The following is a 13078-nucleotide window of genomic DNA, read 5'->3' as shown; positions in this document are numbered from 1 at the left end:
GAAGAGCTCACCACACCATGGGCAAATACATCCCCCTAGAGTTCTCAGCTGTGTGTAGACACATCAGTGATGCATTGTGCTGGTCTGATGCATGGTCAGAAGTTGCCAGTGTGTGTCTGGGGATATATTTTGGCTCCATTTCTTGGCTTAAATCCTTGTTTTGTCTCTGAGGCATATAATGGAAGGTATTTTGGCTGTTGTTTCCTGCAATTAAGAAACCCCACAAAATTGAATAAATGGGCAGGCTACTGTCCCTGATTTTAGAAACTGCCTTGCACACAAGTGACTGTGCTGTCGTCTGCCTGTTAAACAGCGTCATCAAATTTTATTGAATTTTAAGAAGGGATTCATAACTTGTTCAGAGCTTATATCTCTATTGAGTCCATGAGTAAGTCTGAAGTTCTGAAGTCTGCTCCGTCCCCTAAGGATCTGCACTCTGGTTATTAACCTTTCATCTGACAGCTTTTGTTCATGGCCAGGCCCATATCTAAGTACTGGCTGTCCACACGTGTGTTTTTCCATTTCTCTTTAGTTTTTAAAGAGAAAATTCTCTTTAATTCTCATCCTTAACCATCAACTGTTATTGGAAATCTAGGATTGCAGAATATCAACCCTGAAAGGGCTCTCTGGGTGAATCTAATCCAAGCACCTAGTTGTGCAGAATTAAGGCCCAGTCTTGGCTTGGATGGGGGCGCACAGCATGTTTGTTACTGGGGACAGCTAGACCAGAACCCAGGCATCCTGGCTCTCAGGCCAAGGGGCCTCCCCTCTGCTGTGCTATGTGGCCTTGCCTCAAACAGTACCACACTGACTTCATACGCAGACCCTTCTAGAAATGCTGGTGTCTCCTCTGGCAAAATAACTCTATTCTCCCGCCCTCAGACTCTTCAGTAAAATTAGAAGATTAGGTGACCTCTAAGATCCTTTCATTTCCAAGTTAATTTTATTCCTCTGAATATTCATTGTGGTCAGGTTCAATAAATTAATGCACTGTTTTTATTACTATACCTTTTTAAATGAGATATGCATAAGTATTAAAATGACCTCATATTTTATGAAAGTCCGTTAACATGTAGTATTTATATTCGTTTATTTAACAAACACATACTGAGCTTTCAACTAATAGGTACTTTGAACATAAGACATGAGCGGTAGTTTTGTCCTTAATGTCTCTACATAGATAGAGTTATAAACTTTTATTTAAATTGAAATAAAAGATGCATTGCTTTTTTCACTCTTACTTTTTAAGCAGATTACTTTTCATAGTAAAGCAGTGTGCGTGGGATGATAGGGGCCATTGGTTTAACCTGTATATTGTCAGTTAGAGAGATCATTAGTTTCTATGTCATGATATAGTATATCATGTACAATCATGAGATGAATTGTCCACTTCAATCTTTATAAACTTAGAGCAGAGCCAAGATGAAACCTCTGTTGAAAGCAACCTAATTTTAAAAAGTCAGATAATATTAGTGAATGGAACTCAAGACACGGGCTGTGTATAAAAATCTGTATTTTGGGGATCAAAATGCAAACCACGTACTAGGAAATCTTCCTGTTGCTGACCTCAAAATCATTTAGTTACTACTTTAACATCAAAGATTATGCAGCTTCCAAATGTCGAAATGTTTGAGATGCTATCTCTTCCTTTTCTGTCCGTTTCTGTTTAGTAACCCTAAGTGACTTTTGGTCTGCAGATGTCTGCAAGCCGGATGCTTCTTGCGACAAAGCCAGACCACCAGCTGTGCAATCTTACATGGACGCTGCTTTCCTTCTGGATGGCTCCCGGCACGTGGGAAGTGCAGAATTTGAAGACATAAGAGGCTTCCTGGGAGCACTGTTAGATCACTTTGACATCACCCCAGAGCCTGAGACCTCTGTCACTGGAGACCGGGTGGCCCTATTAAGCCATGCTCCCCCCCACTTCCTACCCAACACTCAGAGGAGTCCCGTTAGAAGTGAATTCAACCTTACCACCTACAAGAGTAAACGCCTTATGAAGAGGCACGTGGAAGAATCAGTTCAGCAGCTCAATGGAGATGCTTTTATTGGTCATGCCTTACAGTGGACTCTGAACAATGTCTTCTTGAGTACACCCAATCTGAGAAGAAATAAAGTCATCTTTGTGATATCTGCTGGGGAAACCAGTCACTTGGATAGGGAAACCTTAAAGAAAGAATCCTTGAGAGCCAAGTGTCAAGGTTATGCCTTATTTGTGTTTTCCCTTGGCCCTTCTTGGAACGACCAGGAACTGGAAGATCTAGCCAGCTACCCTTTGGATCACCACTTGGTCCAGCTTGGCCGCATTCATAAGCCTGACCACAGATATGGTGTGAAGTTTGTGAAGGCCTTTATAAGCTCAGTCAGGCGTAAGTCATAAAATCTGTTCTTTCTTGCACATTAAGAGTATTCTTGGTACTCCCCAAAGAAGGGTTGATGAGTTGACATGGATTCTTGGAAACCTCTGTCTTCAAGGGCACTGCAGGCTCAGCAAGGAAAATATGTAATTATGGATGTGGAGGGAGGAAGCCTCTGATTTCTAAGCATTGAATTTTCTGGCTAATCTTTTTTATGCTTCTGGTTCCTATGGAGAAACAATCATAACAAGCAGTTGCTCGCAGTCTATATGGAGCAGCACAGTCTGGGGGTGTGAAGTCACAGCCTGGACTGTTAGCTACAAAGTAGAAACCCTTGGCATGTAACATTATCATGCTGCCCTTCGATGGAAAGTTTGACTGGTTAACACCCCAAAAGAGAGAGCCAGAGAAAAATTCAACAATCCTTGGCTTTGCTTTTACAAGTTCCAAAGGCAGAGTTTGAAGTATTAGGAGATACCATTTTACCTGTCAGAATAAAAAATACAGCCCTGCAAAACTTTCTTAGCTTTGTTAATGAGTTTTTATGATGCCAGTATTAGTGTAACTGGTGCCCATGAAAAAGAAACGTGGGCTGTATTTCTTGGAGTGAGCTTGTCTTGAAAGTATGCAATTCATTTTGAATGCAACAGGATGGATTAAGAGAAGCTATGTCCTGATATGACTCTGGAGGTTGAAGAAAAGCACTGTCAGACTTCTGATCATTTTTGTGGTGAATTTACTTTTGGAGTACAGATAAAGGAAAGTGAACACACAGGCTAAAGGGCACCCAGTGTAGCTTAAGGAAAATTCTGACTGTGTCTCAAACTTGTCACTGACATTCATGGTGAGACCAGTGAAGGCTGCAAAGACACTGACTAGTCAGGGTCAGTGAGGTCTGAGGAGCCTTGGGAAATGGTCGGCAGGGCTAATGTCATGTCCTCTCGTCCTCTGCTACTCTAGGTGTGAGTCTAGGACCAACATCCCAGCATCACCTGGGAGCTTGTGAAAAATGCAGAATCACAGGCCCTGCCCCAGACATTTTGTTCCAGAATCTGCATTTTATCAAGATCCCCATGTGATTCATATGTACATTATAGTTTGAGAGACACTGGTATAGGAGCAGTTGCTCCCAGAATGAAATTTGTGTGGATGGGTTCTGGAATAGGATCCAGAAAGAGGAGCTGGAAAAAAATAAGGGAAAAAATAAATGAAGGCCAGGGGTCATTCTGAAAAAAGAAATCACAAGGCATTTGTAAGGGTGAAACAAAAGAACACCTTGAAAGACTCTTAGCAACTTGTAAAGAAACACTCCTTATGAGGCAGAAAGTTGAAAGGAAGTTAAGATGGAATTTCCTTCCCCAGCTCAGCAAAATTCTTAATGGTGTTTCATGGTAACTAGTCAAACTGTATGATTAGATAAATGACACCGACCCCCATCACCCAGGGAAAGGGGAAGAGATGTTTTAAGAAGAATTACTTGGGGTTTAAAGTTTTCTAAAACTTTAAGTATCTAGAAATCTCCAATCTTTAAACGATAGCTGTGAAAGTACAAAAAGTTGAAAAGATTTTAACATAATCATATTCAATCCTACATGCTCCATTCAATAGCAGGCCCCCAGACCCACACTCACCCCTCAACATTAACATGTATGTATTAGGTACCTACTCTGAACCACTCACTGTTGATTTATGGGGTATCAAGGAGGGACCAAAACAGATGTGGTCCTCACCCTCCTAGGCATCCCAGTCCAGCTCCCTCTCTAAGTGACTCTTTTATCACACTGCTGTGACAGAATTGGCTATCAGACACAGTTCACATCAGAATCGACAAATTTTCTATGCAAAACTACTGACTGACAACCTTAGAGTTAAGACAGATAATTAAAAATCAGATATACATAAAGGAAACATCACAGTCTTGGCCATTCAGTTTAGAAACACACAGCCCAGTCTACAATAGCAGCTCAGAAGGTAGTGCTGGATCACAGCCCAGGACCAACTTGCTACTTAGACGACCTGAGACCATCAGGAAGAGATTAAATTAAATTAAATTAAGTGTTTCATGGAATTAAATTAAATTAAATTAAATTAAATTAAATTAAATTAAGTGTTTCATGGAAATAATAATGCATTTTTTAAAGTTTCTCATCAAAAAATGTTTTTTTTAATGTTTAAATGGTGTGGGAAGAGGCATGCTTTCATATTATAAAAAATTAATATACTTCAGATGAAATGAATTATAATGAATTAAACCCAAGATGGCACTGTGGTTACTGTTGTTGTTATTGATATGGAGACCATAAAGGAAATATCCTTTTCCCTTTGCATTTTAATATTCCAAAGGAGCAAGTAAAAAATAACTATTCTGATTAGTTCATGTCAGAGACCAGACTGTTAGGATGGGCTTGTGATTTCTCCTCTAATGTTTGATGGACTTTAGCAGCTAAGGGCACCTTATTGAAAAGTAAGTTGACTTTTCCACTTATAAATTTGACAGTCATGCATTTTCTAAACCCAATTTTAGAGACCACCCTGAGAAATCTGCTTTCATCTCATATGGCCACCTTAGTTGGTGTCTTCCTTTGATGGATGTTGAAAACAGTGAAGGGACACTTTGCATGCAGAGCAGATTGCTGTAATGTTAATTGCTGTGAATAAGAGTCCCCTCACAGATTTCTTTTCTTCCTAGGTGCAATCAACAAATATCCACCAATAAACATCAAAGCAAAGTGCTACAGACTCAGCTCTGCAGATCTGCAGCAGCCCACGCGCCAGTTGCGAAGGTATTACCTGCTTGGTATTACTTGATAAATGAATGTGTCCCCTTCCTCCTCCTCCTTTTCTCCTTCTTTATCCTATTTGGACAAAATCTACCACTACATGATAATAAAATATAATTTGAGGGAACGAGAGATAATAAAAAAATGACCAGGTTGATCTGAAGACAATCAAATAAGAGTTTTTTAAAATAGAAAAATCTAATTGTTGAACTAAAACAACCAATGGGACACCCCAGTGGCAATGAGCAGACCTGATAACCAGATCTTGGTTTCTAAGTATTATTCCCCACTAAAAGGAACCAGGTTTCTTGGAGAAATAACTAATCCTAACCTGTAACAGGGAAAGTACAATGTGAGCCTGGAACATTTGTTATGCCAGAAAGAAAGAACGTAGCAAAAACTGTCATGTCAAAAGGACAAAGGAGTTGTCTTGAAAAGGTTCCCACTGGCCCAATTTTGAACAAGTTGAACATCAGAAAGACTAATGATGGTAATGGATTACAACACTGAATTTTAAAAATCCACAAGTCTGGGCTTCCCTGGTGGTGCAGTGGTTGAGAGTCCGCCTGCCAATGCAGGGGACACGGGTTCGTGCCCCAGTCCAGGAAGATCCCACATGCCACAGAGCGGCTGGGCCCATGAGCCATGGCCACTGAGCCTGAGCGTCTGGAGCCTGTGCTCTGCAACGGGAGAGGCCACAACAGTGAGAGGACCGCGTACCACACACACACAAAAAAAATCCACAAGTCTATCTAGAGACCCAAAAAGAGAGAAGGGGAGGAAAATTTCTTTTTTATAGAAGTATGCTAGCTAATAAATATAGAAAAAGTGGTAGAATTAGAAAATTATCAATTTGTAATCCCTATTGTAATAACTGAGTCAGGCAAGGATCAAGGAATGCTAAAACCAGTGGGTGACAAGTTGGGGGGCAGGCTATTTACAGTCCCACAGAACCCCTCACATATTTATTAATGACAGAGGGGAAATGTGCCTTTACATGGTGAGGTCTGGCCCTACCCATTGTAACCAGGATCTGACACTATGTGTCTCATGAGGGAGGCAGGGGGAGATACAGTATCACCCATGTGGGACTCTGGCTGGAGATGTTTGACCCAAGTCTAATAATGAGGAAACCATTGGACAATTCCAGAATATGGAATATTCTTCAGAACAGCCGGCCTATATTCTCCCTAGGTTTCAATGTCTTGAACAGCAGAGGGACGTGAGGTAGTGTCCTAGAATTGGAGGAACTACAGAGACATAACAGCCAAATGTAGTGGTGTGAACCTTGACTGGATCCTAGATTAGAAAAAAAAGCTTATATTAATGACATTTGGGGGATAATTGGGGAAATTTGAGTATGAACAATATGTTGGGTAATATTATTGATTCATGTGAATTTCCTTATGTGTGGTAATAGTATCATGTTTGTGTAACAGAATGCCTTTTTTCTTGAGAGAGGTATGCTGAAGTATTTAAGAGTAACATGCATGGTGGCTGCAACCTACTTTCAGATGGTTTCCTAAAAGGAAGTAAAGTGTGTGTATATGCATATATAAGTATATATGTGTATATGCATATATATGTATATATGTGTGTATATAGATATATAGATATATATATGTATATATGTGTACACTCACACAGATGGTAACAGGTGAAGAACCATCTAGATCAGGGGTCCCTAACCCCTGGGCCAAGGACCAGCACCTGTTAGGAACAGGGCTGCACAGCAGGAGGTGAGCAGCGGGAGAGCCAGCGAAGCTTCATCTGCTGCTCCCCATTGCTTGCATTACCACCTGAACCATTCTCCCACACACCCCGTCCATGGAAAAATTGTCTTCCACAAAACCAGTCCCTGGTGAAAGGCTGGGGACCACTGATCTAGGTGAAAGATATACCAGTATTTATTCATGGTTCTCTGATCTTTATAATATTCTGTGAATTTGACAATTTTCAAAGTAAAAAGATAACTTGTAAAACTCAGTGGATGGATTAAACAGAGCAATAGACACATCTGAAGAGAAACATAATGAACTGGAAAAATAAAGCTGAAGAAATTACTCAGAATGCAAAGAAGATAAATAAATATAAGAAGTTTAGAGACAGAACAGATTGGAAAGATCTAACCTATAGCTAAGTGGAATTCTAGAAAGATGAAATAGAAATAACAAATCAGAGACAGTATTCAAAGACATAAAGGGAAGATCATTTTCAAGAACTTATTAGAGACATGAATTAAAAGATGAAGAAAAGACAAGGTATAACAGTCAGGATAGATAGAAAGAAACAGCAGTTGGAGTGGTGTAGGGGAATGCAGAACACCAGGATGAAGAAAACTTAAAAGCAGCCAGAAATAAAGAGTAGGACATCTGCAGAGAAACTATAATTAGGCTGGCAGCTGAATAATCAGTAGCAGTAGTAGAAGCCACAAAACTATTGAGAACATTTTAAATAGTGGGGAAAAAAATTTGCCAACTTAGAAAAACTGTCTTTCAAAAATAATGAGGGTTTCCCTGGTGGTGCAGTGGTTAAGAATCTGCCTACCAATGCAGGGGACACAGGTTCGAGCCCTGGTCCAGGAAGATCCCACATGCCGTGGAGAAACTAAGCCCACACACCACTACTGAGCCCATGCACCACAACTACTGAAGCCCTCGCACCTAGAGCCTGTGTGCTGCAATAAGAGAAGCCACCGCAATGAGAAGCCTGCACACCACAACAAAGAGTAGTCCCAGCTCACTGCAACTAAAGAAAGCCTGTGTGCAGCAACAAAGACCCAATGTAGCCAAAAATAAATAAATAAATTTATAAAAAATAAAAATGGTGAAACAAAGACGATTTAGAAAGACAAAAACAATAGTTCATCACAAAAAGACCTTTGCTAAAGGAACTTCTAAAGTATGTACTTCAGGGACTTCCCTGGTGGTCTAGTGGTTAAGAATTGCCTTCCAATGCAGAGGACATGGGTTAGATCCCTGGTAGGGGAACTAAGATCCCACAGGCCACGGGGCAACTAAGCCCACACACTGCAACTACTGAGCCCACGCACTCTGGAGCCCGTGCACCACAACTAGAGAGAAGCCCAGGCGCCACAGCGAAGGTCCCACATGCCGCATCTAAGACCCAACGCAGCCTAATTAATTAATTGATTTTTAAAAAGACTCTTCACTCCTAATGCAGGGGGCCCAGGTTAAAAAAAAAAAAAAGTACTTTAAGGAAAATAAAGACCACAGAAGGAAGGACTGTGATGCAAGAATAGTAGATGATAAAAAAATTGTCAATATTTAGGTAAATCTAAATAAGTGTTGTACTTTTAAATTATAGTCATATCAAATTTGTAGGGTTACCAAAAAGCTGTACTTGTTTAAAAAGCTATGAATATAAAACATTTGGCCCTTGGTGGCTTTACAGAAAAAACAAGTTGTACTAAGACTATAAATATAAGTATTAATAAATATTAATTATTTAAACATGAGAAAAGACAGTGAACAATAAAATTATCTTTTGTTATTAAAAAATGAAGCCTTGAGTTTTAAAGGGAAAAAAGACAGCATTGAAAAAAGGGGCAATAATATGTCATGGGAAATGAATGGACTTAAAGTGTTCTAGGAATTTGTGTTGTTTGGGCTGGTGGTTAGGCTGTTGAAGACTCTTTTAAAAATACATTAAGAACATACATATCGATAACTACCTTAAATGTAAATGGATTAAATGATCTAACCAAAAGACACAGACTGGCTGAATGGATACAAAAACAAGACCTGTATACATGCTGTCTACAAGAGATGCACTTCAGACCTAGGGACACATACAGACTGAAAGTGAGGGGATGGAAAAGATATTCATGAAAATGGAAATCAAAAGAAAGCTGGAGTGGCAATTTTCATGAGACAAAATAGACTTTAAAATAAAGACTATTAAAAGAGACAAAGAAGGACACTACATAATGATCAAGGGATCGATCCAAGAAGAAGATATAACAATTGTAAATATTTATGCACCCAACATAAGAGCACCTCAACACATAAGGCAAATGCAAACAGCCATAAAAGGGGAAATCGACAGTAACACAATCATACTAGGGGACATTAACACCCCATTTTCACCAATGGACAGATCCTCCAAAATGAAATATATAAGGAAACACAAGCTTTAAGTGACACATTAAACAAGTGAACTTAATTGACATTTACAGGACATTCCATCCAAAAACAATAGAATACACTTTCTTCTCAAGTGCTCATGGAACATTGACCAGGATAGATCATATCTTGGGTCACAAGTCAAGCCTTGGTAAATTTAAGAAAATTGAAATCATATCAAGTATCTTTTTCGACCACAATTCTATGAGACTAGATATCAGTTACAGGAAAAATTCTGTAAAAAATACAAACACATGGAGGCTAAACAGTACACTACTAAACAACCAAGAGATCACTGAAGAAATGAAAGAGGAAATCAAAAAATACCAGAAACAAATGACAATGAAAACACAGCAACCGAAAACCTACGGGATGCAGCAAAAGCAGTTCTAAGAGGGAAGTACAGCAATACAAGCCTACCCAAGAAACAAGAAACATATCAAATAAACAACCTAACCTTACACCTAAAACAATTAGAGAAAGAAGGACAAAAAACCCCCAAACTTAGCAGAAGAAATCATAAAGATCAGATCAGAAATAACTGAAAAAGAAATGAAGGAAACAATAGCAAAGATTAATAAAACTAAAAGCTGGTTCTTTGAGAAGATAAATAAAATTGATAAACCATTAGCCAGACTGATCAAAAAAAAAAAAGGGGGAAGACTCAAACCAATAGAATTAGAAATAACAAAGGAGAAGTAACAACAGACACTGCAGAAATACAGAGATTACTATAAGCAACTATATGCCAATAAAATGGACAATTTGGAAGAAATGGAAAAATTCTTAGAAAAGCACAACCTTCCGGGACTGAACCAGGAAGAAATAGAAAATATAAACAGACCAATCACAAGCAGTGAAATTAAAACTGTGATTAAAAATCTTCCAACAAACAAAAGCCCAGGACCAAATGACTTCACAGGCGAATTCTATCAAACATTTAGAGAAGAGCTAACACCTATCCTTCTCAAACTCTTCCAAAATATAGCAGAGGGAGGAATTCTCCCAAACTCATTCTAGGAGGCCACCATCACCCTGATACCAAAACCAGATCAAGATGCCACAAAGAAAGAAAACTACAGGCCGATATCACTGATGAACATAGACACAAAAATCCTCAACAAAATACTGGCAAACAGAATCCAACAGCACATTAAAAGGATCATACACCATGAGCAAGTGGGGTTTATCTCAGGAATGAAAGAATTCTTCAATATATGCAAATCAATCAATGTGATACACCATATTAACAAACTGAAGGTGAAAAAACATATGATCATCTCAATAGATGCAGAAAAAGCTTTTGACAAAATTCAACACCCATTTATGATAAAAAAACTCTCCAGAAAGCAGGCATAGAGGGAAGCTACCTCAACATAATAAAGGCCATATATGACAAACCCACAGCCAACATCATTCTCAATGGTGGAAACTGAAACCAATTCCTCTAATATCAGGAACAAGACAAGGTTGCCCTCTCTCACCACTCTTATTCAACATAGTTTTGGAAGTTTTAGCCACAGCAATCAGAGAAGAAAAAGAAACAAAAGGAATCCAAATCCGAAAAGAAGAAGTAAAGCTGTCACTGTTTGCAGATGACATGATACTATACATAGAGAATCCTAAAGATGCCACCAGAAAACTACTAGAGCTAATCAATGAATTTGGTAAAATAGCAGGATACAAAATTAATGCACAGAAATCTTTTGCATTCCTATACACTAATGATGAACAATCTGAAAGAGAAATTAAGGAAACACTCCCATTTACCACTGCAACAAAAAGAATAAAATACCTAGGAATAAACCTACCTAAGGACACAAAAGACCTGTATGGAGAAAACTATAAGACACTGATGAAAGAAATTAAAGATGATACAAACAGATGGAGAGATATACCATGTTCTTGGATTGGAAGAATCAATATTGTGAAAATGACTATACTACCCCAAGCAACCTACAGATTCAATGCAATCCCTATCAAAGTACCAATGGCATTTTCCACAGAACTAAAACAAAAAATTTCACAAGTTGTATGGAAACACAAAAGACCCCGAATAGAAAAAGCAATCTTGAGAAAGAAAAACGGAGCTGGAGGAATCAGGTTCCCAGACTTCAGACTATTATACAGAGCTAAAATAATCAAGACAGCATGGTACGGGCACAAAAACAGAAATATAGATCAATGGAACAGGATAAAAGCACAGAGATAAACCCATGCACATATGGTCACCTTATCTTTGATAAAGGAGGCAAGGATATACAATGGAGAAAAGACAGCCTCTTCAATAAGTTGTGTTGGGAAAACTGGACAGCTACATGTAAAAGAATGAAGTTTGAACACTTCCTAACACCATAACAAAAATAAACTCAAAATGGATTAAAGACCTAAATGTAAGGCCAGACAGTATAAAACTCTTAAAGGAAAACATAGGCAGAACACTCTATGACATAAATCACAGCAAGATCCTTTTTGACCCATCTCCTAGAGTAACTGAAATAAAAACAAAAATAAACAAATGGGACCTAATGAAACTTAAAAGCTGTTGCACAGCAAAGAAAAACATAAACAAGGTGAAAAGACAACCCTCAGAATGGGAGAAAACATTTGCAAATGAAGCAACTGACAAAGGACTAATCTCCAAAATTTACAAGCAGCTCATGCAGCTCAATATCAGAAAAACAAAAAACCCAAACCCAAAATGGGCAGAAGACCTAAATAGACATTTCTCCAAAGAAGATATACAGTTTGACAACAAACACATGAAAGGATGCTCAACATCACTAATCTTTAGAGAAATGCAAATCAAAACTACAATGAGGTGTCACCTCACACCAGACAGAATGGCCATCATCAAAAAGTCTACAAACAATAAATGCTGGAGAGGGTGTGGAGAAAAGGGAACCCTTTTGCACTGTTGGTGGGAATGTAAACTGATACAGCCACTATGGAGAACATTATGGAGGTTCCTCAAAAAACTAAAAATAGAACTACCATATGACCTAGCAATACCACTACTGGGCATATACCCTGAGAAAACCATAATTCAAAAAGAGTCATGCACCACAATGTTCATTGCAGCTTTACTTACAATAGCCAGACATGGAAGCAACCTAAGTGTCCATCAACAGATGAATGGATAAAGAAGATGAGGCACAGATATACAATGGAATATTACTCAGCCATAAAAAGAAACAAAATTAAGTTATTTGTAGTGAGGTGGATGGACCTACAGTCTGTCATACAGAGTGAAGTAAGTCAGAAAGGGAAAAACAAATACTGTATGCTAACACATATATATGGAATCTAAGGAAAAAAAAAAAAAAGGTCATGAAGAACCTAGGGGTAAGACGGGAATAAAGACACAGAGCTACTAGAGAATGGACTTGAGGATATGGGGAGGGGGAAGAGTAAGCTGGGACAAAGTGAGAGAGTGGCATGGACATATATACACTACCAAATGTAAAATAGATAGCTAGTGGGAAGCAGCCGCATAGCACAGGGAGATCAGCTCAGTGCTTTGTGACCACCCAGAGGGGTGGGTTAGGGAGGGTTGAAGGGAGACGCAAGAGGGAAGAGATGTGGCGATATATGTATATGTATAACTGATTCTCTTTGTTATAAAGCAGAAACGAACACACCATTGTAAAGCAATTATACTCCAATATAGATGTTAAAAAAATACATTAAAATTTGGGGGGCACACATGAAAAAAATAAAAAGTAGCTAACTACCCGAAATGTAGTAAGGGAAAATGGAATAAAAGCAAACAACAACGTAATATTTTTTAAATAAA

General features: G+C 38.7%; 1 protein-coding gene across 1 annotated transcript in view; it reads left to right on the top strand.

Moving 5' to 3' along the window:
- The window catches only part of LOC132425098 (collagen alpha-6(VI) chain), a 110077-nt gene that overhangs the window by 90167 nt on the left and 6832 nt on the right, over positions 1 to 13078 (top strand). Inside the window, exons 35-36 of the mRNA XM_060011479.1 lie at positions 1698 to 2369; positions 5047 to 5140. Coding sequence (XP_059867462.1) covers positions 1698 to 2369; positions 5047 to 5140 — 766 coding nt within the window. The remainder of the gene's footprint in view (positions 1 to 1697; positions 2370 to 5046; positions 5141 to 13078) is intronic.

The sequence above is a fragment of the Delphinus delphis genome, chromosome 4, assembly GCF_949987515.2.
Source record: "Delphinus delphis chromosome 4, mDelDel1.2, whole genome shotgun sequence".
NCBI lineage: Eukaryota > Metazoa > Chordata > Mammalia > Artiodactyla > Delphinidae > Delphinus > Delphinus delphis.
The sequence above is the reverse complement of the archived record's forward strand: the minus strand, read 5'-3'. Positions and strand labels throughout refer to the sequence as shown.